General features: G+C 33.6%; 3 protein-coding genes across 3 annotated transcripts in view; 2 read left to right on the top strand and 1 right to left on the bottom strand.

Moving 5' to 3' along the window:
- The first annotated feature begins 10,568 nt into the window (after positions 1–10,568).
- LOC117331245 lies at positions 10,569–15,396 on the top strand. The gene is made up of 3 exons (XM_033889845.1): positions 10,569–10,744; positions 13,607–13,773; positions 14,888–15,396. The coding sequence occupies exons 1-3, from the start codon at positions 10,569–10,571 to the stop codon at positions 15,307–15,309; spliced, it is 765 nt and encodes a 254-aa protein (XP_033745736.1). The 3' UTR covers positions 15,310–15,396.
- Positions 15,397–17,243: 1,847 nt separating this feature from the next.
- Positions 17,244–21,940, bottom strand: LOC117331244 (rRNA biogenesis protein RRP36-like). The gene is made up of 3 exons (XM_033889844.1): positions 21,661–21,940; positions 20,821–20,870; positions 17,244–19,563 (listed from the first exon to the last, which is right to left on the bottom strand). Exons 1-3 carry the CDS (start codon positions 21,938–21,940, stop codon positions 18,634–18,636), a joined length of 1,260 nt encoding a protein of 419 aa, XP_033745735.1. The 3' UTR covers positions 17,244–18,633.
- A 2,808-nt stretch (positions 21,941–24,748) lies between these two features.
- The window catches only part of LOC117331243 (guanine nucleotide-binding protein-like 3 homolog), an 11,001-nt gene continuing 9,121 nt past the window's right edge, over positions 24,749–26,628 (top strand). The window contains exons 1-2 of the mRNA XM_033889843.1: positions 24,749–24,849; positions 26,312–26,450. Coding sequence (XP_033745734.1) covers positions 24,843–24,849; positions 26,312–26,450 — 146 coding nt within the window. The 5' untranslated portion in view covers positions 24,749–24,842. The remainder of the gene's footprint in view (positions 24,850–26,311; positions 26,451–26,628) is intronic.

Raw genomic sequence — 26,628 nt, 5'->3', positions numbered from 1 at the left:
ACTTACCATGTATATCGTGTAACAATAGGTATACCATCGCCTATAGATACATTTAATTCCTGGTTCTTTGTGGTAAATTCTGAAACCTTCCCGATAAAGTGACTTCAACAGGGCCAACCTTCGTTTTACTTCAACAGGATCCGTGGCCCCTCGCGTCAGACGAATTTTGACAATCAGTTGCTGCACTTTCCCCAGGTATCCCCTGCTCAGAAGTCTTTCTGTGATATACGACTCCCCCGAAGTTGCATGTATAATTAAAATGTCCACTGCCTGTTAAATGAACCCAAATCACTGCTATTTTATTATAAGACAATAATGCATTGGTGATGATAGGAAATACTGTTAAAGGTCGTACACTTTTTCTATGTAGATATGATTTTCATAAAACATGATTCAATAGTAAATAGTCTGAAACAATTATCATGGTTATCGCATGATTTGCCTGAAAATGTATTCAGCATTTATTTTTTTTTATTTTTTTTATTCTGCTTTTTGAGGCGCTGACTTGTCGTGACAATGGTCTCTTAAACGCCGCCAGGATAGCGTGTTCATCCAGGTTAAATACACGATACGATAATCAACATAAACACAATAATCAACACAATTCTGAATTGTTAAGATATTTAATGCTATTCTTAAGAAATAAATTCTGTAGTTTGATTTTGACGCGCTACCTCTAAGTCTTTTCGTTTAATGAAATGAAGAACTAACTGATTGTGTATTGGAATAATTACTACACTTGCTCTTGGTGACTATATAACGCAGATATAATTTGTGGCATGTTATACGATACATGCTATACTGCACGGTATAAACTGCACGATAAATGTTTTACCTTATTTAACAATATATATATATGTGAATGACCTACATTATAAAGCATAACCTTGTGTCCTGTCGGTTTACCTTCAAAAACGTTCGCCGAAGATCCATGCTGCCATCTCTGAGGGCCACCTCTACGTCACTACAATGAATTACATTGTGGATATATACGTCTCTACAATGAATTACAAGGTGGATATATAGTCTCTACAATGAAGTACAGGGTGGATATATACGTCTCCACAATATTACAGCGTGGCTATATACGTCTTCAAATAAATAATAAAGCTCAATGTCATTTCAGTGTATTCAACTCGAAGGAATAATAATGTAACTGGTATTAAAGGAAGAATTATAGGTAATATATTCATTTATTAGGCGGGTATCTCAGTATATGTTCCTGTTAATCTGTCAATCAATGGGATACACTAAACCCAAACTCGCAAAGATTCGTAAAAAAAAAAAAAAATAGACAAAGTTGTTATCAGGTTATTGCATAGAATAACAAGCAAAGTCTAAATAAATTCTCTTCATGAATGGCCGAAATGGAATACACAATGAGAACAGATTTTAGATAATATTAGAAGTGAAAAATATAGCACAAAATAAATCATATTAACAACATCTCAAACACCTCATACACACTTCTTATTTCTTTATCATTGGCCAGTTCCGTCAAAAATGACGATAACATTAGCAATCTGTTGGCGAAAGGGACGTGAAGAGGGCTATATGCAGTGATGTTTTTATTATTATTTTTTTTACAATTTGTTTTTCTTACATACATTTACAAATACACTTATTTCTAACTACATGATGGATGTACATGTATGTATAATACTATCATAGATATACAGTACAGGTCACTGGTACCGGCAACTGTTACGATTAAGACTAGTACATTATTTAAAACATAGAGAGTTTAATTATTTACAATGTTAAGAAAAGTCTTTGTAATAATCACTAGTCAGTTATCATGCTTAGCAGGAATCTCCTGTTTCTTGTTTAGATTTATTATGGTTTTTTTTATTGTCACAAGTACACTCTGGCTTTATAAGTAATACAAAATTTAAAACGACGTGATTTTCCAGTATAACAATGCTTATTATCATCAAGTATTTGTCTACTTGTAAGCCCATCACAATCAGAACAGCCTCGGAGAAGAAAATGTATATCAACATGTCGTAAGAATCGCACGAGACTGAAATTTGCCATTACTAAAGATTAACGACAATAACAAACTTGTTTTTGTCAGGGGAAGTTAATTAAGTGTGTATTTTGTTGTAAATTCAGGTGAATTTTTGGTGCTGAATTCAATACAAGACGGTGGCCCCATATAAAAAAAAGTTCAAATTGGTAGAATTTTTAATCATTCTATTTACTGGTTTCCGAGATGACATTCTTCAAAATTATGGCAAGTGGAACAGTGTTGAAACTCCATTTAAGGAGGACAGTGGTAAACGTTAACATTACCGTCTATGGGAAATCATTTGGTTCCGTGGTCCCTATCGCTCATACTCACTCTTTCAGGATAAGTCTCACCGAACACCCTCTCGTGTGACGTATTTCTGTCAGTATTCGGCTTTCACCGTGGAGTTTTTTCCTAGAGAATAAATGACATATAATAATCGTCAAATTGAACATAAGTATTGTATGATAAGTTATAATATTAGATTGATTAGTTTAGATATCAAAATAATACCATCTTCACATTCCATTCACAAAAAAAAAAAAATAATAATGATAAAATAAAATAAAAAATGTTAAAAAAATTAATAAATAAAATAATATTTAAAAAATTCGAAGAAAAAAAAATCAGTATAAATAAAAACAAAAAGCCTATTAATCGGCTATTGCGACAAAAAAAAAAAATCCAAATGGTAACCTTGTTTAATCTTAAAAGAGCTGGTGATGACGAGTTCAATTTTTACGTTTATGTTGGATCTTTCACAGCATTTCAAATTTATCCTAATATTTAAATATATTAAAAATCCTTCAGCCGTTCTTTTCCTAATAATGTTATGTCTTACATAGTTAGTTTAGTTTTCGTCCATTCTCACTTCCTCAATTAAAAAAATGTTTTCAAATTACCCCAAAAATATTCAAGCTATCCGAACTTTCATATGCAGCGAAATATAAGTTACTTACGAGATATACACCGCGTGACACTTCGTGGCCTGTTTGGGCAACTGACAAGAGTAGATGCCGTTCAAAATCCCACCAAATATATCCTTAACAGGACATAGAAATTGCAGCGAATTAACATATCTAAAACAAAAACATATATTTTCATCATGACTGACAGCGCGAAAATATCTACACCGCGAACAGTTTGGGAGCTGTCTAAGCGGAAATTTCAACGCGCGAAAATATCTACCTTTACAGTATAAGACTACAAAAACCTTTGTATGTACCAAACATTTTTACGATTTTACAGCAACCATATATGATTACATCAAAACTACTCGATAACAATAGATTACATCATATACTAGGGAGTAGATTTCAGAGATGTGTTTATGAAAAAATGGCGGATTATTCTGAACAACCAATCAGATGTCGTGTTGCATCTAGAATGAAGCGGAAGTACCTGTAGTATAGTGACGTCAGCTCTGCTCCAGACATTGAATTCAGAGTTGCATTGTTGGGAATAAGAGCATCTTCTGAAACCTTTATACGAGAAGAAAATTGTACAATATACTTAAAATACATGCTGAAAATTAAAAAAAATTAATGAAAAAAAAAAAATATATATATATATACTCACTTAGGTTCAACAAAGGGTTAAACAAAAGACACATGAAATAATAATAAAAACAAAAACAAAACATGGTCAAAATATTACAACACACTTTAGATACTACAAGATACAGTATATACATCCGAGATGATAATGTTTTTCCGTAAAAGCTTAAGACTTTTTGTATGTTCTTGAAAGAAAATCTTTTTATGTTTTTGATAGACTGTGATGACAATAAAACAATGATTTTAAGATACAATGCTTTGTTCCCATCGTTGTAAAGCATACCTGGAATGTATTATCTTCATAAGTATCATCTTCCTTTCCTGTTGTTACTTTGTTCTTTAATCTGACAAAACCAGTCTTAACTGTGTGTTTCTTATGCATGTATTTATCGGGGGATCTTCTTCCACTGAAATGTATATCGGGGAGGGAGACAACTGCCAGGTAAAAAACACACGACACCAGAATCAGACAGGCCGACTTCTGTAGCCTTCTGTGACAAGTCCTCCTGAAATAAAGGACCACTATCAGACGATTTTTCGGCATAGCCGTATAATATTCTTTTGGCCCCGGATATGACGCAATAGGCGGCGTTACTGGTCAAGACGAAGTATGTGATTGGTCAATGTAGCGGTAAATGCAAAATGCAGTCATGCAGTTAAAAACGAAACAAAGTTAAGATTGAATGCAAGCTGAAAAAAGGATGTATCTTTCTAAATGACACATTAATAAAATCATATTCCTGATTCAAATGCAGTCTTATTATAACCAAAAATGATTCACACTGATAATATTTTGTTATCCGTGCTGAAACGCACTAATTGAAGTTCATTCAATTCACCAGCAGTTTTACATTACTATGCCGTTTATCTTTTTTCAAGATATTTCTTGTTAGCTTAACATTTTCCATAAGAAAGCAGTATTGGGTTTCATGAAAATATCTTACGTAATAAACTTCCAACATATTCTGCAATTTTTTCAAATTTAAAGTTAAAGCTGATCAGAGCCCACGTTACAAGATGTCGGAATACTATCAAATTTGTCATATAGATAGATTTGTCCCAATATGTCCATTCCTACTTTCACTGTCTGTATTGGACAGCCTGGAGTCCAGCTTGACCAGGGAAATAATTGCCTTAAAAATAACCCGATCGAAAAGCTTCATTTGGCACAGTGACTATATATGTGCATCGAAAACACATTATCACCAGCCCTACACCTCTGGGTTGCGAGTTCGAAATAAAACCTACGTGGGGCAGTTGCCAGGTACTGACTGTAGGCCGGTGGTTTTTCTCCGGGTACTCTGGCTTTCATCCACCTCCTAAACCTGGCACGTCCTTAGATGACCCTGGCTGTTAATAGGACGTTAAACAAAACAAACAAATAGCAAGCGAGGCGACGTCAAACAGCAATTAATGTTACAAGGTTGGGGTGAATGTGTACGCGGAGCCCGGTCCCGTACGGCGAGGTACATAAAAATACATACATTTACATACCTCCATCTACATTTACGTATCCATTTGCAGCCATGCGTCAGTATACCAAACAGCCATTTCCCCATCAACCTAAATCTAATAGATGATAATGATTAAAGTATGAAACTAACCATTTACAGGTGCGTGGTAAATTACATCTTTATTATGTATTTATGAATATATAGACAGCCAGGCGAAGGTTACTTAATTAATATTCAAGAAAGTCCAAACGAAAGAAAAACCGAGCAATAGATCAGTTTAAATCTAGAGATCATGCACACCCCGGCAGATGACAAATCAACCAGGTAGATTTTTGTTTATATTTTAAATATTTCCTACAGACGACGAATTAACCGACCGATCATGGTTTATAATGATATAGTCTCCGGCAGATGACGAATAAACCGGATTGCTCTTTGTTCTGTGTCTCCTGCGTTACGCAGTATAGCAGTATAACTGGAGAGAAACGTGTAATGAATATTCATGAGCGACTGCAAGGTGCACGAGATTTGTGTGAAGGTACACGTGATAGATAGTCTACAGGGGTAGTAGGGTCATTCTAGCCAGAGACCTGCTGTGAACATGGATCAAGGGGAAGTTTCTTTTTGCAAACTTTTCAATTTGTTTTAAACGGAGCATTTTATAATTTGTGTGTATCTAAATACAGTTTTTGACCAATGGTAAAGAGTTCTAAAGTAAAAGTTTAGTCATTGTAGAAATAGTTTGAAGATAGGCTTTTAATGTCCATGAAATAATTTTATAGGTATATAGTTTGCCTCATCGAGTTTCATCTCTGGTTTTTAACCCCGGACGTTGTATAAGCACATGCTGTATATATGTGTTTAGACTATAGATATTATAAGTTCATGTTTATTAGAGATATGAGAGAGAGTTGTTCTGCTGTTGTCAACTTATACATTGCATAACATACATAATTCAAAATAAAAGCCGGTCCATCGAGTCTGTCGGGCAGGCTATTTCCAAAAATATTTTGGTGTTGTAGTTGTATCTTGTTATAGGGGATAGATTCTACATGAGTAAATCACAGACTCACCATTAGGCGTATTTCGAATAAAGAGTTACTTCCCTTGAACCCGCTATTAAACGATTAACCATAAATTGAAAACAACACCCCCACAAAAGATATATGTCTATGGTATCACGAACCACCCGGATGTACCTCCTCAAATCTCTTAAGTAATATTTTCAATTTGTCACAGACATCACGTTTTCCTGTGAGCAACAGTCCAGGATCTCCGTAACAGGATGACGATGCGCATCTTGTATTGACTAATAAAGTATACAGTTACAATATGTTACACTGTTTATCTCTGCAAACTTCCAGCGGTTTTTGTTTTTTTGGACAACACCTACATCTATATGATATATCGTGGAATTCAGATAAAGAATATTTCACGTGATTTCGCTTCAAAATATTGTTAATGGTTATCGATTTTATAAATATGACACAATTTGATTGATGAAAGCTCAAAGCATGCTTTCACATCCCATATTGATATATGTACATGTATGTGCAGTATAATGGTTAAATATTGAGTGAAATTTTGTTGAAGCTAAATTTAATAATGAATTGGTGCATCCATGCTATTTTCTATAGAAAAGTATATCGACAGAGTAATTAGCTCAAAATTTCCAGTGCAATATCGCTAAAATAAAATTACCACCAAATAAGATTACCACTAAAATAAAATTACCGCTTAAATAAGATTACCACTAAAATAAGATTACCGCTATAATAACATTACCGCCAAAATAACATTACCGCTATAATAAGATTACCGTCAAAATAACATTACCGCTATAATAAGATTACCGTCAAAATAAGATTACCGCTAAAATAAGATTACCTCTAAAATAAGATTACCGCTATAATAATATTATACTGCTAAAATAAGATTACCACTAAAATAAGATTACCGCTATAATAAGATTACCGCTAAAATAAGATTACCGCTATAATAAGATTACCGCCTAAATAAAATTACCACTAAAATAAGATTACCGCTATAATAAGATTATACTGCTAAAATAAGATTACGACTAAAATAAGATTACCGCTATAATAAGATTACCGCTAAAATAAGATTACCACTATAATAAGATTACCGCTAAAATAAAATTACCACTAAAATAAGATTACCGCTATAATAAGATTACCGCCTAAATAAAATTACCGCTATAATAAGATTACCGCTAAAATAAAATTACCACTAAAATAAGATTACCGCTATAATAAGATTATACTGCTAAAATAAGATTACCACTAAAATAAGATTACCGCTATAATAAGATTACCGCTAAAATAAGATTACCGCTATAATAAGATTACCGCTAAAATAAGATTACCGCTATAATAAGATAACCGCTAAAATAAGATTACCACTAAAATAAAATTACCGCCAAAATAAGATTACCACTAAAATAAGATTTTCCTCTATAATAAGATTACCCATATTATAAGATAACCTCTATAATAATATTACCGCCATAATAAGAGTACCACTAAAATAAGATTCCCACTATACTACATGTCTGATTACCGCTATAATAAGATTATCGCTCAAATGACCTTACCGCTATGATATGTATATTTGCAGTACCTATATTTTCCACATGTACGCATGCCTACTCACGAGATCCAACTGAACGTCTTCCTGGACTTAATCAACATCATTCGACATATTTTGTACCATATGACCTCACAATGCTAATCGTGTCGGATATTACACACACCTTAATGTAAAGAGACAGATTTTAAAGGGTAAATTTTTTTTTCGTCTGGCACGATTTCATACTTTAAAGACGAGGCGATTCCGTATACACTGTACTGCTTATTTCACGTATCGATGAGCTACTATTCTGTCCTGTGACCCATTCGACCGTGTTGTGGTTCTGTAGTCATTGTTACTTTGTAACATTGATCAGATAACCAGATTGATTGCTGTTATTCTGTTCCGAATATATAAACGGGGTATAACATCTCCAAAATGGTTTCCTTTGTTCTAAGGTCGGATTATCATTGTTGTAATTTAAAACTCTGTCTAATTGCATTGAAGCATATTGTTCTCTTCTCTATGCCTTTGTTGGTCATACACAGAACTTTAACATATTATCAATGTTTTCAATCTTAAATCATTTAGATTTGAATTTCATGGCTCGATGGTTAAATGAACTACCTGTCCTTATATTCAGTATGGAGTACTTGTGGAAGACTTGTATGACGCTTCGATGAATTTAAGTTTGAAGTTGTAAATATATTTATGAAAAAAAACATCATGGAGGTGTTATGGAAGATATTGCTTCTGGTGTTTACATCAACAAGTAAGTTAACTATATGTCCAAAACTCTTAGTTCAGAACTTTGAGAACTTATTTTGCAAATGGTTTTCTTATTCCTCTGTTAAGATCACAGATAAATCAAGAAAAATAACATTATCAATTATATGTAGTTAGCATTGACGCTGAAAGTTTCCAAATAAGATAAAACTATGTTCTCTTCCAGTAATTAACTGTTTATTGTGATATTGAAGGGACAGTAATAAACTGTTTATTGTGATATTGACGGGACAGTAATTAACTGTTTATTGTGATATTGAAGGGACAGTAATTAACTATTTATTGTGACATTTAAGTGGCAGTAATTAACTGTTTGTTGTGATATTGAAGGGACATTAGTTAACTGTTTATTGTGATATTGAAGGGTCAGTAATTAACTGTTTATTGTTGTATTGAAGGGTCAGTAATAAACTGTTTATTGTGATATTGAAGGAACAGTAATTAACTGTTTATTGTGATATTGAAGGGACAGTAATTAACTGTTTATTGTTGTATTGAAGGGTCAGTAATAAACTGTTTATTGTGATATTGAAGGAACAGTAATTAACTGTTTATTGTTGTATTGAAGGGTCAGTAATAAACTGTTTATTGTGATATTGAAGGGACAGTAATTAACTGTTTGTTGTGATATTGACGGGACATTAATTAACTATTTATTGTGATATTGACGTGACATTAATTAACTGTTTATTGTGATATTGAAGGGACAGTAATTAACTGTTTATTGTGATATTGAAGGGCCAGTAATAAACTGTTTATTGTGATATTGAAGGAATATTAATGAACTGTTTATTGTGATATTAGAGGGACAGTAATTAACTGTTTATTGTGATATTGAAGGGACAGTAATTAACTGTTTATTGTGATATTAGAGGGACAGTAATTAACTGTTTATTGTGATATTGAAGGGACAGTAATTAACTGTTTATTGTTGTATTGAAGGGACAGTAATTAACTGTTTATTGTTGTATTGAAGGGACAGTAATTAATTGTTTGTTGTGATATTGAAGGGACAGTAATTAACTGTTTATTGTGATATTGAAGGGACAGTAATTAACTGTTTATTGTGATATTGAAGGGACAGTAATTAACTGTTTGTTGTGATATTGAAGGGACAGTAATTAACTGTTTATTGTTGTATTGAAAGGACAGTAATTAACTGTTTGTTGTGATATTGAAGGGACAGTAATTAACTGTTTGTTGTGATATTGAAGGGACAGTAATTAACTGTTTATTGTGATATTGAAGGGACAGTAATTAACTGTTTATTGTTGTATTGAAGGGACAGTAATTAACTGTTTGTTGTGATATTGAAGGGACAGTAATTAACTGTTTATTGAGATATTGAAAGGGACAGTAATTAACTGTTGATTGTGATATTGACGGGACAGTAATTAACTGTTTATTGTGATATTGAAGGCGACAGTAATTAACTGTTTATTGTGATATTGAAGGGAAAGTAATAAACTGTTTATTGTGATATTGAAGGGACAGTAATTAACTGTTTGTTGTGATATTGAAGGGACAGTAATTAACTGTTTGTTGTGATATTGAAGGGACAGTAATTAACTGTTTATTGTGATATTGAAAGGGACAATAATTAACTGTTTGTTGTGATATTGAAGGCGACAGTAATTAATTGTTTATTGTGATATTGAAGGGACAGTAATAAACTGTTTATTGTGATATTGAAGGGACATTAATTAACTGTTTGTTGTGATATTGAAGGGACAGTAATTAACTGTTTATTGTGATATTGAAGGCGACAGTAATTAACTGTTTATTGTGATATTGAAGGGACAGTAATAAACTGTTTATTGTGATATTGAAGGGACATTAATTAACTGTTTGTTATGATATTGAAGGGACAGTAATTAACTGTTTATTGTGATATTGAAGGGACAGTAATAAACTGTTTATTGTGATATTGAAGGGACAGTAATTAATTGTTTATTGTGATATTAGAGGGACATTAATTAACTGTTTAGTATGATTATGAATATATTGTGTAATGAAGAATTTTATTTGACTGATATGGAATACATGACGCCCTTGTATATTTTTCGATCTTTTGTTGATAATGAAAAACAGGATATTGCATAAATTCGATTTTTGAAACGACATACAATTCTACGTATTGATATATGTTTTGTAGGTTTTTGTGATGGAACCATGTGCTACTACAAAACCAACTTTTATGATCACTTTGAGAAAAGCCAAATATACAAAACAACTCACAAATACTGTGGAAGAGACTGCTGCAGATCCAATAACCAGGTCACGTGTTGTACGAAGACCAATGAGAATGAAGACGATAATGATATAACAGGAGATCCGGTGGGATGGATGTAAGCTTAATCTTTATTGCATTTTTGCCAGTGAAATATAGAAATTTATCAAACTAATAAAACTTACATTTTCACTGCAGCGATGAGCAGTGAAAATGTAAGTTTTGCAGTGAAAATATAAGTTTTCCGTTTTTGATCAATCAGAGCAGACCTTTGTATTCACCTCGTTGAAACTTTCCTATGTTTCTAATCGAAGTGGAGATATATAAATTTATTATTTTGCTGTATTTCTGAAATATTCTGACAAGTTTTTGACAAAATACTCACTTAACGTTAGCTATTCATGCACAGATTCTTCGATAACAGTAGAAAACGCTTCAATTGCGCTGATCAGTCCTTTCAAAATGGCGACGTCAAGTTGACGTACGTCTCAAAGAGATGACGTCATTTCTGATTCCCGCACTTTTTGACAGTATTTATTTTTCGATATCTTAAATTTTGTTTTTAAGTATATGAAATGCAATAAAAGGAAACTCGTATGACAGAATATTCTGTCATACTCGTGAAATATATGTTATATTAAACGGGAAACCATTCAATATCCTCTATATACGTAATGATAATATTTAAGCATTGAACTGCTTTCAGTTGGAAGTTATGGGCTGATGAATGCCAACTGGACAAAGGCAAATTTAATGATGCGCGCTAGCGCTTCATGTTGAATTTGCCTTTGTCCAGTTGGCATTCATCAGCCCATAACTTCCAACTGAAAGCAGTTCAATGCTTATAATTACATTTTACAACGATTTTTAAAGACTATATCCAGGAATTTCGCTCCGACGATGAATGAACAAATTATTATCGTCAAAGACGGAACAGCCTTTTCAACAGCCATCTTTCGTTATGGCCGACGTGAAAATTATGACGTCACTATATTGATGACGTCATAATAAAGATTTGGAAGTTATGGACTCATAACTTCCAAGTGAGCTTGGTAAAGTTATATAGTGGGGCTGCAGTGTAAATGTAAATATAAGTAGATGAACTCTTTTTAGTATTTTTCATATTTTCATATGCTTTAAGTTTGAATTTTTAAACTTTACTTAATTTGACGAACAGTTATCCGATAATTACGATAACGATATGCATAAAATACATTTTAATCCATTGACCATACATCTGTTTTTTAAACCATTGTTCATGATATGTTTGTTTTAAATCCAATGTTCATATATATATTTGTTTTAATCCATTGTTCATATATATATTTGTTTTAATTCATTGTTCATAATATGTCTGTTTTAATTCATTGTCCATAATTCATTGTTCATATATCTGTTTGATCTAATCCATTGACCAAATATCTGTTTGTTTTCATCTATTCATGATTGTCCATATATCTAGATTTTTGTAATGGAATTTAGGATCCATCTGATATGGCTGTTAAAAACTAAATAGTATTTAATGTCATTTCAACCAAGAACTTGTTTTAAAATGTACTGTATTGTTAAACATCCCATCAACATCTATAGTTATTCAAGGTCTGCTTCCCGTGTGAGTGAGATGCTTGCGTATAGTGTGTGGCAGTGCTCTGGGAGATTGCGGGCTGTTCGTATTTGTCTAATTGCGATAGCCTACTTTATAGTGCAATCTCACTGAAACATACTGCCGAAGTCATCCAGCAGGACTCCTCACCCGGTCACATTATACCGACAATGGGCGAACTATTCGCTCACTTCCAAGATACTGAACATTCAGCAGGAGTAGAAACTACAGTACCTTTTTTGAGATTCTGACATACATCGGCCAGGTAACATGACCCAGAGTCTGCCTCACAGGGGCGAACGCTCAGCTAAAGTTCAAACATTAGGCAGTCTCAACTGAGACATTAGGAAGAAAAGAGGGAAGAGCAGCGATATTTTATTTTCTTCCAATTCATTGTTGCATCAAATGTGAAAATTGTCTTATCTATTTATCGCTTAAGGATTCTGTAAAAATGATATCATTCTCGACGATTCCTTGGATCTGAATGTGTTGCCTGCATTGTGACGTCATAATATAATACACAAGTGATGTCATTGTATTGACATTCAGGGTTTCATGATGCCTGAAGTAAGAATATAACACTTGTGTATTCTCTGAATGACACGCCAGTCACGCAATGAATATTATTTCATTACAGGTGTTCCCACTTGAAATAAAAAAAAAAGAAAAGAAAAATGAAGTGAGACTTAGGTATCGATATAACACATAAAATAAACAAACAAAAAATGATCTAACAGTTACAGCTTTTAGCTTCAGTCAATACCTAGATCGACCCAAGAAAAGATGATATTGACCTCGGACTACGTCCTCGGTTAATATAATCTTTTCGTGGGTTGATAAATCTAGGTGTCGACCTCATCCAAAAGCTATAACTGTATAGTACTTCCTGACTCTGGCTCTGACTCTGACATCACCAGATAAGTCATAATTATATTTGTCTTCAATTTAGTGTCTGATCTCAGTTCATTACATTCATTCAGCCAACATGCAGGTCAGTTGAAAACTTCTTGTCGAATTCCTCAGTCACAATACATACATCTATCAAGTTTTAAGATTCAAATTTAAGCTTGTGTTTAGTGACAGCATAATAGTTAGTGTTTTCATGCGCTGTGTTCGAGAAACCAATTTGTAACGGAAACCCCCACAGCTTTATTGTATTTCTCCAACAATTGAAGACCCGTGAAATTAATATAACCTAATATTTTAGCTTCTATCCTCTTTCGGCGATTTTGCATTATAGGATTAAAAATATATATAAAAAAAAAACTCAAAAAAAAAATATATAAAAAAAAAAAAAGCATTACTATTACACCTCATTTAAGTCAATTTTGGGTGATTGTTTATAGATCAGGAAATAAGATAAACATTTTGTTGCAGGACATTCGGTGCTGTGTTTGGATCCCTGATAGGAGTTATCTTTGGGTTGTCAGTATGCATTTTGGTCGGCTGTCATATAAAGAAACTGTGCTTTAGACCAATAGCAAAACTAGAGCCGAAGAAAGGGAAACCGGAACATCATAGAGCAGCCAAGTACCTCGCTACACGTAAGTTGGTTTAATATTGTTACGTAATTCAATATGACGGCCATTCAAAAACATTTACAAAAAAAAAAAGAAAAAAAAAAAAAAAGAAAAAAAAAAGAAAAAAAAAAAAACCCCAAAAAATCAAAAAACAAAAAAAAAGAGAAAAGAAACAAAAAATCACTCCCCACCATCATCTCTAGCCCCCCTCCGCCAAAAAATGCCAAAATGAAAAAAAAAAATTATATTAGATGTTTGTTAATGTTTAATAATCAAAATTGAGATCGAGTATTAAGCTGGTTAAGAAATGAAGATCATAGATCATGTTAGTAAAGCTACATGGCAATTCATGTGCAGTAATGAAATCTTAAGTCCAATTCTGAAAAATCAGTCCTTGTTTAATCGATTTTTGAATGAATTTGAATTGATGTTTTGTCGGTATTCTTCATTTGTTATTTAATTACCCAAATCATCATTCTTATTTACCAATTCAGTCTTTGTATTCCTTAAATCAATTCGCTGTCCTTATTTTTTGCCAATTCACAGCTCTCATTTGCCCATTCAGTTCTTATTTGTCCATTTACATTTCTAATTTGCCAATTCATAGTTCTTATTTGCCAATTCTCATATCGTATTTGCCAATTCACATATCTTATTAGCCAATTCACAGTTCCAACTTGCCAAATCACAGATCTCATTAGCCAATTCATATTTCTCTCTAACCAATTCTCTGTTCTAATTATTTGCCAATTCATAGATCTTATTTGCCAATTCTCTTTTCTAAGTGTTTGCTAATTCACAGTTCTTATTTGCCAATTCTCCGTTTTTATTAGCCAATTCACAGTTATCTTTTGCCCATTCATACATATACATTTTTGTATGTAGTTCTTATTTGCCAATTCACAGATCTTATTTGCCAATTCACAGTTCTTATAAGCCAATTCACCGTTCTTATTTGCCAATTCACCGTCATAATTTGCCAATTCACCGTTCGTATTTGCAAATTCTTTATTTTAATTTCTCAAAGTATCTATCTCTCTAACTAAGGATGATAACATGGTGAGAATGCATGTCTGACATTCATCAAATTATTTGTCACAAGTTACTGATCATAGTTATATACTTATGTTTAATTTAGTCAACAAAGGGAAGGAGAAGGCTAACCAGAAAAAAAAGCATCCACCACCTCGAAGGTCAAGGTTAGCCCGTCGCCACAACGAGGCTACAAACTTTGCATTTGACGAAGCCGAATATGCTGAAGAATTGGATTTTACAGCCAGTCCGACGACGGATTATTTCTATGACGATATTTCTGACGGACCGAGCCCCTCGCCAATTCTTTACAATAATTTCGAAAAGGGTGGCATGCGCATCGTAGTGTCGCCATCTTGTATCGATTTTCATAATCTCGGAGATGATGACGAGGTATTTTGTGAAAAAAAGGATCCGCAGAGGTCAGTCAGTATCGATTGTGGACAAGTCGATCACACTGTCAACAGAAGGGAGTCTGTAGTAGGAATATCGGCGGACGCTAGCATGCGACATGCAAGTATCTGTTGACATATACGTAACCTCTTTGGATTTATCGTAGGGAGTTACGGCTGGGGCTATAATCGTTCCCTCTCGGGATTTACCATAGAAAGTCATCACTGATAATTTTTTCAACATATTCTCCTTGGATTAATCATGGGATTAAATGCTGACGTCAGTATTTCTTTCTCGGAATTAAACATGGGATTTAACTGTTAACAACTTAAATGTTTTCTATTTAACACTTAGTTGGTACTTTAGGAGGAAAATTTTGACATTAATCATCAGAAATTAATCTATTCACTTTTTCTTAAAACATTATTTTTTTTGAAAAACAGCTAACATTCGAAATTAACCATTCGAAGTACCTTTTGATGCATCATTAGGTTACTTAGTAATATGATTGATATCTTAATTAAGATAACTAATATGCATTGTTGAATTGTTAAGATAAATGGTATGGTGTTAGAATAAATGATAAGATGGTACATGTAAGATAATTAATATGTTGTTAAGATTGTTTCAAAAATGTTAAGATATTTTTATGTTAGTATTTATAACAGCTTATATGGCGTTAAGATAATTGTCATGTTGTTAAGATAATGGATAATTTGTTAATTTGGTGTTAAAATAGTTTAGATGATTTAGATGGCGTTAAGATAATTGAGATGGTGTTAAGATTATTGATATGGTGTTAAGATTATTGGGGTAGTGTTAAGATTATTGAGATGGTGTTAAGATTATTGAGAAAGTGTTAAGATTATTGAGATGGAGTTAAGATACTTGAGATGGTGTTAAGATAACTGAAATGGTGTTAAGATACTTGATATAGTGTTAAGATTATTGAGATAGTGTTAAGATTATTGAGATAGGGTTAAGATAATTGAGATGGTATTAAGATTATTAATATGGTGTTAAGATACTTGAGATAGTGTTAAGATACTTGATATGGTGTTACGATAATTGAGATGGTGTTAAGATAATTTAGATTGTGTTAAGATAATTGAGATGGCGTTAAGATTATTGAGATGGTGTTAAGATTATTGAGATGTTGTTAAGATTATTAGTATTTTGTTAATTTGATTTTACGGTAGTTTAGATTAAACATGGTGTTAAGATTTTGAATTACATTCACGTACTTGAATTGTTGAATTTTGCGATATTTGTTCATCCGTTTAAGTGTATCACTTGACTTAGATGATATACATCATTATATTTCATTTTACAAAAATATGTCTCTTACTAAAAATTAATAAAACATTTCTATTTTAACGTTAATGACTTACACAATTAATTAGTGAATTGTTTTCGTGATGGTTTTAGAAAAAATAAGTGGATTCAAATATTTAGGAAGTGATAAATTTTACCAAGAAATAGTTGCTCCTTCAACTTTTAGTTTTCTTTTAAAATATTCTGACTAAGAAATTGTTGCTGTATGACTCTTGTTCCATGAATTTCATTTTATTTTGGGATAAAATTGATACAGTTTGCTTCATCACAAGTTAAATAAGACTGTTTCAATATCACAGGCGCGACTCAGAAAGAGGATTTCCCGGAAACCACGAGGAGGGCAGCCAATTAACAGAGAAGAATTGACGGAAGTTTGTATTCATTCTCTCCATGATGAATCATTATGACGAATACACAAATGTGTATGCATATTATTATATTGAATTTAATTGTAGTAAAATAATTGCTAAATTAAATTGTTAGTTAATTAATAATTGATTTATTACGTGTACATAAAACTAATGACGTAAATATTTTTGTCTCGAACATGCACATAGTTTTGTAGTATAGTAGTAATAAATAAACTGTAAAATGATTATCAAGGATACAAGTTGTGTTTTTATTTACTAAACTTACATGATACTAACGAAAAGAACATTCTTGTACAGGGTGTTCCAAAAAACCTGTCCCGACTTTTCGACATTAAGAAAACAATAAAATATTTAGTTTAGAAACGTGACATATATAAGATTTAAAGAGTATCAAACAATTTTATTAGTGTGTTATTTTCAATAAAACTTCAAAAAGTTCAAGCAGCATTGATAAATTAATGAAAAATTCAAAAATGTCATGTGACGTCAATTTTACCAAAAATGCAACATGTAATGTCATTTTCTGGCACTCTTTGGTCTGCCAGACATTTTTTTCCCTTCTGTCATCAATTTTCAATGTTGCTCTTTGGAAACAAAACGAAATATTTCCTTTCTGGATAAAAGTTTAACATCAGGCTTTTCCCCTCAGAAACTTATTCACTAGTGTCGCGATTTTCCATCTGCATAATTAAGTTTTACCACATCAATGTAATGTGCCCAACACCCCTTTTTTATCCATCTTGAAAAAACAAAAGCAATTATGACGTTATCTGTGTTTTGTGCTCAGGTGGAATTAAATCTTGAATATGTATTCCCTCAAATGCAATCGACATTTTGTAATTATATTGTCTAGGGAAAAAGATGGAGGCATGCAAAGTAGGGACATGTTTTTGTAACACCCTGTATAAGTAGATATAACTTATAGGAAAATAATACAAAGTCAAGTCATTCCTTACTGGAAAGCAGCGCTTGCTTGTAAAAGTATTTTTAAGACTATCTTGGAGTTCACGATTATGTGATTCTAGGAGGTAAGTAAGAAAATAATATGAAATGAATTTGAAAAAAAAAAAAAAACTCATTTTCTTATCAAATGACGATTGCTATTAATATTATTCCTTATTCTTTTATTTACATCAATTCAATTTCTTTTATAAATATTTGTTTGATAAAACCGACTTGCTTCCTAATTTCAGTGCAGTACTTAACCCACTGTAGTAGTCGTTGGACAACTATCCATTCTCAATACAAGAAAAAGCAATGCTAGAGTGTATCACCCCATCGTGTTGAACTTGTCTTAATGTATAAAAAAATGGGCAAAACAGCGTTAACAGGTTTCCTTCCTTAAAGTAAATAATGTCAGAAGAAATGTACATATATTTGTATCTACAGATATATATCCGATACACAATGTATTGTTTGACGTATATTGTGTTTAATCTTGCCCGAAGCATTTTGCAAGTGAAAAAAATCTGACACTTAACACAATAACACTGTATATGGTCGGGTGAAACAGTGTTAACACACATGCCTTTCACCGAGGCGATCGAGGTTCGATTCCCCGATCGGATGTGAGAAGCAATGGGATCACCTGCGCGACCACGTGGGTTTCCCCCGGGTACTCCGGTTTCCTCCCACAGTAAGACCCGTCGCGCGCTTCCATCAGGGCCAACAAGCGTGATTGATATAATTTGATATAACTTGTTTCACAATTGTTGTATAATAAATGTTTACATATGGACTTGTTCAAATATATTCAGCATTTCCAAGTGGATGTAGAAGACTTCCGAGTTTTTTTGTAAGTTGAAGGAATAAGGGGATTCACAGTCCGGAGCTTGACCTGCCTTTTTAGCTTAATCAGTTCATCTTCATGGGACTGACCCATGACGTCATAAACAGCATCCACTTTTCTCATTTGTTGTTCTACAGAGCGAACATAACCCGGGTCATCAACCTTAGATGACGATTTTTGCTCTGCGAGAATATCCTGTATTTTGTTATACTGCTCAGTAACTTTTTTTTTCAGTTCAATGTTTTCCATTTGCTTCTCAGTTAAAGCCTTTTCAATCTTCTCCTTCTCTCTCGCAATACAATCAATTTCCCATTTCTCTGTTTCTTTAATTTCCGTCAAACTTTTCAGTCTGTCCGTGAGCTCGTTGATCTCTCCCTTCAAAGCGACGTTTTCTTTCCGAAGATCTTCTTTCTCCTTTGTTTTCTGTCGAAGTCTCTCAACTCGTTCGTTATCTTTTTCTCTCATCCTTTGTTGGATGTCTCTAAGGTAATCATACTTTTCCTGAAGACAGTCATACTCCATATCAGCTTGGCGAATCTCATTTATCTGTTGATGAAGTTTGTCGATCATGTCTTCATTTTTCTTCAATATTTCAGTTTTTTCTTCCTGCCATTCTTTCCACATCCGGTCCAGTTGTTGCCGATGCTCCAGTTTATCCTGTTTCCGGACTTTTTCGTTTTCCACTTTATCATCTCGCATCAGATTTTCCATTTCGCGTTTGTCCTCCAGTCTCCTTTTCTCGAATTCCCTCCGTTCCTCCCTCTGTTGTTTCTCAAAGCTATACAGCATTTCTTCCTGTCTTTTGCCAAAGTTGTTGAGGAGCTCTCTAACCACGCCCGCGTAGTTAGCCACACCTCCTGCCGACTCGGCCGCTCCTGCGTCATGTCTTGAGTCCTGCAAATATATTTTTCATTTGTATTACTCTTCTTCGGTACCATATTGCATTTACTTGAATAATTCCCTAATCGTGACAATGGGGTCCTGCCAAAAATGGAAATTGAGTTGAAATTAAATATCTAAAATTATGAAATCATTCTTTTTGACCTTCTTATCCAGATTTTGAGAAATCTTTTAATTGACCTATTTCGAGTTTTATTTTTGGTCGCTTGCTATCGTAATCATTTTAGATCCTTAGCATCACTAACGAGTCCTAGAAGGACAAGACAGCTGTGTGATGTCTCTAACATCACTGACGAGTCCTAGAAGGACGAAACAACTGTATGATGTCTTTGACATCACTGACAAGACATCTGTCTGCTCTAGCAAACTCTCAATTTGCTGTGTCTTTGTTACAACCCATCATACTAAAGAAAATAAGGATACTTCGATTCACGACAGCCAAACACTATTAAACTCGGTATCATTATAAAATTACGCCTAATATAATACATGAAATAAAGGTATAATTTGATTTGAGAGGAATTTGTGACATGGGAGGGCATGGTTATAACGAAACAACATCGCAAAACAAAGAAGAGAAACCGAAATGAAGAGCAGCTTTTCCTAACACCACGTGTTATAGGGGTACATGTATATACAGGATACATACGCCATCATGGTCGGTAATCACGTGATCTGTCTTCACATACATGTAGCTCTAATCGATCCCGTGGGAGCACTGGCACAAAAAGTGAACAACTATGAAAAAATCCAGTAATATGACTGGTTCCGTAGAAAATTTCCACAGAAAATATCTTACCAATCAGAAATGTCGTTTATATGTTCTTTGGTTTGCTTAGCAAGATGTCTATTAAACAAGATGTCTGTTAACAACCACTATGAAGACACATGGGCGCAGCCATCTTGGTACACTGTTTCTATTTTCCACACGAAGAAGAGCTTCATTTATAAGAAGTATTTTGATTGGTCAATAAAAAAAATGAATGTTTATGTAAAAACTGAAGATTTTTCAAGCCAGTGCTCCCAGGGGCCAAATTAGTGAGATGTAAAGAAGACTTGTGGTCCGACGATGATACCCCATTTTAAAGTTTGGTAGCGAGAACAAACTCTAATGGCCAATGTTATGCTTCGCAAGTAAAAAATCGAACATTTCTTGATCAATTAGCCTTTACAGATATCATCAACTTAAACACAAAGTATATCCATTATTATCATTACAATAACATACATGTATGTTTTATCAGTAGTTACCTCACTGTATGCTAACGATGTCGACGCCGAAGACATACATCGCTGGAAAACTGTTAAAATAAAAATGAATAATGATAATGAAAAAATGATAAGAAATTAAAGCATAAAGCGAATTAAACTTAAGTATACAGGTATGTCTATAAAGCAAAGTAAACAGCATCGTGAGTCTACAAAGCGAAGTGAACAAATTTGAAGGCCTATTAAGCGGAGCGAACAATATTGTAGGTCTATAAAACAAAGTGAACAATAGCATATGTCTATAAAACGGAAGAATACTATGTCAATAAAGCGGAATGAATAATATGATATGTCTATGAAGCGGAATGAACAATATTGCAATGTATATGCCTGCAAATCGAGGTGAATAATATTTTAGGTCTATAAAGCGGAATGAACAATACTATAGGTCTACAAAGCGGAGTGGACAATTACATTGGTCTATAAAGCGGAGTGAACAATATTGTATGTCTACAAAACGAAGTTAACAATATTGGTGGTACATGTATACAAAGCGCGATAAAAATATTATATTGGCTTATAAAGCGGAGTAAACAATAATGTGTCTCTATAAAGCGGAATAAGAATATTGCATGTCTACAAAGCGGCGTTAACAAGAAACTTTGGTTGTAAAGGGGAGTGAACAATATTGTGTCTCTATAAAGCAGATTGAACAGTATTGTAGGCCTATACTGTATAAAGTAATCAATTATGTGTTTCATTCAATGGCTTGAATCTTACAATTTCTAATATTCTGAACATTTTCGGAAGGGATGAACATTAAAGTGGAATAAGTCATTATCATTAAAACCTGCATAAATCTTGAAATTCAGAATTTCTTACCTGGTGTCGATTGAATTTTATCCGCAAGACCATAAAACTTCTCAGAATGTAAGGCATCGAGAAATGTGACGTAGGCGTCAGCGTTCGGTGATGACGTCAGTATCTTTATAAATTCATTAATTTGTTTTGGGTGACTGCCTGCCTGTTCGATCTGGTCTCGATGTTCTAACTTAAACACTTCCTTCTCGATAAGTCTATCAATCACAGGGTCGAGATCAGATAAATGTTCCTTCAGGCTTGAGAGGTTCTGGCTTATTCTCCTTTTTTCTTCCAAATTCATCATCGCAGACAAGCATGTTAAATAAGGACGGATTTCCTTTGTCAGGTATAGCTTGTTTGACCTTGTGTCGCTATCAGAAGTGAGTTGAATTTAGAACAATGGAAATCTGGTGTATTCCATCTTCTTTCCATGTTGTTTTCTTTATTTTTAGTTCGTTCTCTGATAGATAATTAACATCGTACGGATAAACTTCTTTCTATAAACACAATTTCCGGATTAACTCCCATGCATGGACACGTGCTTGTATACATCCGTTGTGTTTCGATATAATTCCGGATAAACTCCCGTATGTTCCTGTGTAATTCCGGATTAATTCTGATATAACATATCCCTGTACACCATGTTCCTGTGTAATTCCGGATTAATTCCGGTGCAATAGATCCCTGTACACCATGTTCTGTATAATTCCGGATTAGTTCTGGCGCAATAAACCCTTGTACACCATGTTCTTATGTAATTCCGGATTAATTTCGGTGCAATAGATCCCTGTACATCATGTTCCTATGCAATTTCGGATTAAGCAGATATGACTGCAAAGTATGTTTTCTATATGTAACTCCGGTGTAAACACGGGATATACCTTGTAATCAGAAAGGTATTTTCACATTTAAGTCGTGTGTATTGCGTTGTGTATTTTAACAATGCTCGTGTGTTCGTAATAAAATATAGCTAGCATTCTGTATTCGATATCGAATCAGAGAGTAAATAACTATAAAAGACTCATTATTGTTGGCATGTGAACAGGTGTTTTTTGTTTCGTACGGAATATTAAATGTTACAGCGATACCTGATATCGTCACGACCAGGAATCTAAAAATAGACACCCGTGCATGTATTCCACATCTCACTGCTACGTGTGGGGTACGCAGGAAAAATCCATACATAACATTAATATACATGTATTTGGTGCAAATCGGCAGAAATAATAAAAAAATTCTGAGGCCTTATTTCCGGTTCAGGACTTTTATAGTTCTCTATACAGACTCCAAAAGCAGATATTATGGATTCTTTTTAAAGATTTCACATCTCGGATAATCTATATGTTTTGGGTTTTGTTTTTGTTTTTGTTTTAATTTAAAAAGAAAAAAAAATCTTTTGTTTTGTTTTTTGTTTGTTTTGTTTTTGTTGTGTTTTGTTTTTATTGTGTGTAATATGCCGAACCATGTCTTCGTGAAAAGCACGTGCTTCACATTGACAGCATATTTCACGTGTTTGTGGTCATCAAACTACCAGCACAGCTTTCATATTCTAATTTAATCCTTCCACCCGACAAATGACTCTCCTGGTCCAAAACGATTGCTAAAGGCCTTGGGCACGAGCTCTAATCGGAAAACCACTCGGGCTTTTCCGTCATGAGTATTTGACGGAAAGGCCCGAGTGGTTTGAGAACATGACGGAAAGATCCGAGTGATTTTCCGATTGGGCGAGCACGCACGCTCCAAAGGTTTTGTAGGTAAATACCTATTTGTCACGTTTCCCAAACACTGGCCCGGTGTATCCAAACTGTACAATATACAAAAAACATACTTACCATAATGTATCGTGTGTTAAAGTGCTGTAAATGAACTAATATAACCCAATAAAGTTTGAACCTACAAAAGTATATCTGTTTTTCCCTTCAAACACTGAAATCGAGTGTTTCATTTGACTGTATATTAGATATGCAATGTATAATAGTTATTTAACGTTGTATTCCGCAGATTTCCGGCTGTTCTGTTTAGTTAGGCACTCTTTATAATCACGCTTATTATTGTATTAATAGTCATCTTTGTGTAAATGTATTTTGGAAGAAGGCGTAGATACAGGGGTTGGTTGATATATTGTGAGCCTCGTATTGAAGGAGGTACTCAGGGATGTTCTTTTGAAGTCCTACTATTCTCTGACTATATAGGGCCGTGTACCCAAGGACTGGTCTCAGTTGGTTAGTTTATATCGACGAGGTAGCACTCTCAAGTAAACAAGACAAGCGGCTTTTGCAAAATGGACAAAACCGGTTAGGGTTAGGGTTAGGGTGAAAGAGTCTGTCATTGCCATGGCTGCCATTCACGATTGTGGCTTTAAACTGATTGAGCATCCGCCTTATTCACCTGATCTCGCTCTATAAGACTTTCAAAAACTAAAAACAGCTATTTCAGGAACCCTAACCCTTACATGCAGTGGATGACTTTCTGAACAGCCAAGAAAAGGAGATTTATAAAAGTGGCATTGAGGCCCTTAAACACCGCTGGCAAAAGTGTATAGATACTGAATGGGATTATGTTGAAAAGTAATATAATGTGCGGCAAAATTAAAATCCTTCAATATGAGGGTCACAACTTATCAATCAGCCCTCGTAAGTTGTTATAACTTGTGCGGATAACAATACATATGTTTAGATATAAAATGTGAATTGATTGTCATTCTTCAAGCAATTTTATATAAAGTCCGGATTAAATTGTGTAACAAGAGAGACGGTCACGTTTGTCAGTTTCCGTTTTGCCAGTGACATCCGGTAACCATCCGACATTGCTTAGAGTGTAACCTTAAATCAACCCCAGTCTTGTTAGCTTAAAATACGAATATACTACAAATGTTTATGTTGTACAAACATCGTACAAAAATTGAAACATTCTGGCGAATCAGTATTTCGGTAATCTTGTGAACCATAAACAAAAAAGTTAAGCATTAAAGAAAAAAAAAAAACAAAAAACTAACAAACAAAGGAACAAACAAACAAATAAAAACAAACAAAAACAAATAAATTGTTGACGTCTTCCTATTTTTAATTTGACAGTAAGATAACAATGCATATTACTATTGTGCGTGATCGTGACTTGGCTGTACTGAAGAAAACAAAGTGCGCATGCTGAGTTATATTAATAATCACAAGACAACTTGATACCAACATCTTATAACGAAAGACATGCCAGGTAAGTAAATAGTCACGTGATTATAATATACATATCTATCTACTACAAATGTATATGGACACCTATATTGTAATATATAAAATGTATAGATGTGTATAATTTTATAGTATAACTATATAAAGTACATCTATGTATATTATAGATGGGTGTTTGAGTGGTTTAGTCGACTTGGGTTCGATTCTCCAATTGAATTTGAATGGGTATAGGATCACGTGCTGGTACAGGTTTCATCTATATTTCCTAACTTGAATTTTCTATAAGAAAGCATTACAATATTCAATTGTAGTTTCATAGCTTAGATTTTCCTCTTAAATTAAAAAAGGCTTTCCTTCTGAAAATGTTTAGTTAAAGAATTCCCTTAAGTAAAAGACAGTTAATAAAACCAAAGCCGTGTCCGACCACGGATTTTTCTCTGCATAACATTGTTTCCACACCTTGCATGCTTATATATGTCCCGCATTCGAAGATAAATTACTTTATATTGCAGATATTTAACATAATTATTATATTCTATCAATAGTTGTTTTTGTTTTTAAAATGTTAACCAGATTCATAAATCATGTCAATATCTATTTTGGAAACTGGTTAACATTATATATTATATGGATTAACCCGAACTTTTAATCAGTCAAAAGTACAGAGGGGACGAGGCCGAGTCCCGTAGTCACTATAATATGTCAGACCCCTAAATAATTTCCACGGGAAAAATTAACAAGAGAAACTTGAACAAGCAATATCTTTAAAAAAAGATAAACGGCTTAGTTTTAATGCTGGTGGTTATATAACGTATAACTATGCGTTTCAGCACGGATAACAAAATTTTATCAGTTTGAATCATTTTAAGTGATAATAAGACTGCATTTGAATCGGGAATATAATTTTATTAATGTGTCATTTGAAAAGATACATCCACTTATTCAGCTTGCATTCAATCATAACTTTCGTATTCGTTTTAAAATGCATATCTGCATTTTGCATTTACCGCTACATTGACCAATCACATACTTCATCTTGACCAGTATCGCCACGTGTCGCGTCATATCCGGGGCCAAAAGAATATTATACGGCTATGCCTAAAAATACATTAGGAAGAGCGGCTCTAACTACAAGGTTCGGCCATGATTTCCTTCAAGTTGTATCGAGATTTTGTAGGACGCGGTAAAAGGGAAGTAACTCTTACTTCTGTTAAATGACATGTTCCGTTACCGATATGAGCTATGATTCTCAGGTTTTTAATGACGTACGGCATTGATGAAAATTAAAATCATTAAAGATGTACATATTTTTAAATCAGTAAATTTGGGAATTCCATTGTATTTTTTTTTCAATTAAATATGTATTAAAAAAAAAAAAAAAAAACCCGAAAAAAAACCCCCCACCTAAATACCCCCCCCCCCCCCCCCCAAAAAAAAAAACCCACAAAAAATTACAAAAACAAACTTGACTTATGTTTTACACACAGAGGGACTGCCGGACGAGCTATGGACGGATTATCGGACCTTTTTCTGGGACAACCGTACAGGGCTGTATTTTGGTGGGGCATTGTTTGGACTGGGTCTCGTTACTCTGATCCTCGGAGGATTCGTTTCCCTCTGTAAAAGGTACTTATCTATGTTTGTATACTAAAACCAGTCTATAGCGACTCCCACGTGACCACGTTATATCAGGCAGAAATTGGAATAAAGTATGTTCGTCATAGGAAAGTTATATTAATACAATACTACCACAAAACAGACAACTACACATACTACAACAAAACAAACAACTACACATACTACA

This window comes from Pecten maximus, chromosome 7, assembly GCF_902652985.1.
Source record: "Pecten maximus chromosome 7, xPecMax1.1, whole genome shotgun sequence".
NCBI lineage: Eukaryota > Metazoa > Mollusca > Bivalvia > Pectinida > Pectinidae > Pecten > Pecten maximus.
The sequence above is the reverse complement of the archived record's forward strand: the minus strand, read 5'-3'. Positions and strand labels throughout refer to the sequence as shown.

Coding starts and splice junctions, on each gene's coding strand:
- LOC117331245 (XM_033889845.1), top strand. CDS start 10,569: ATGTGCTACTACAAAACCAACTTTTATGATCACTTTGAGAAAAGCCAA. Junction 10,745..13,606: donor GGAGATCCGGTGGGATGGAT/GTAAGCTTAATC, acceptor ATTTTGTTGCAG/GACATTCGGTGCTGTGTTTG. Junction 13,774..14,887: donor AGCCAAGTACCTCGCTACAC/GTAAGTTGGTTT, acceptor TGTTTAATTTAG/TCAACAAAGGGAAGGAGAAG.
- LOC117331244 (XM_033889844.1), bottom strand. CDS start 21,940: ATGAATTTGGAAGAAAAAAGGAGAATAAGCCAGAACCTCTCAAGCCTG. Junction 20,871..21,660: donor TAAAATTCAATCGACACCAG/GTAAGAAATTCT, acceptor TTATTTTAACAG/TTTTCCAGCGATGTATGTCT. Junction 19,564..20,820: donor CATCGTTAGCATACAGTGAG/GTAACTACTGAT, acceptor ATATATTTGCAG/GACTCAAGACATGACGCAGG.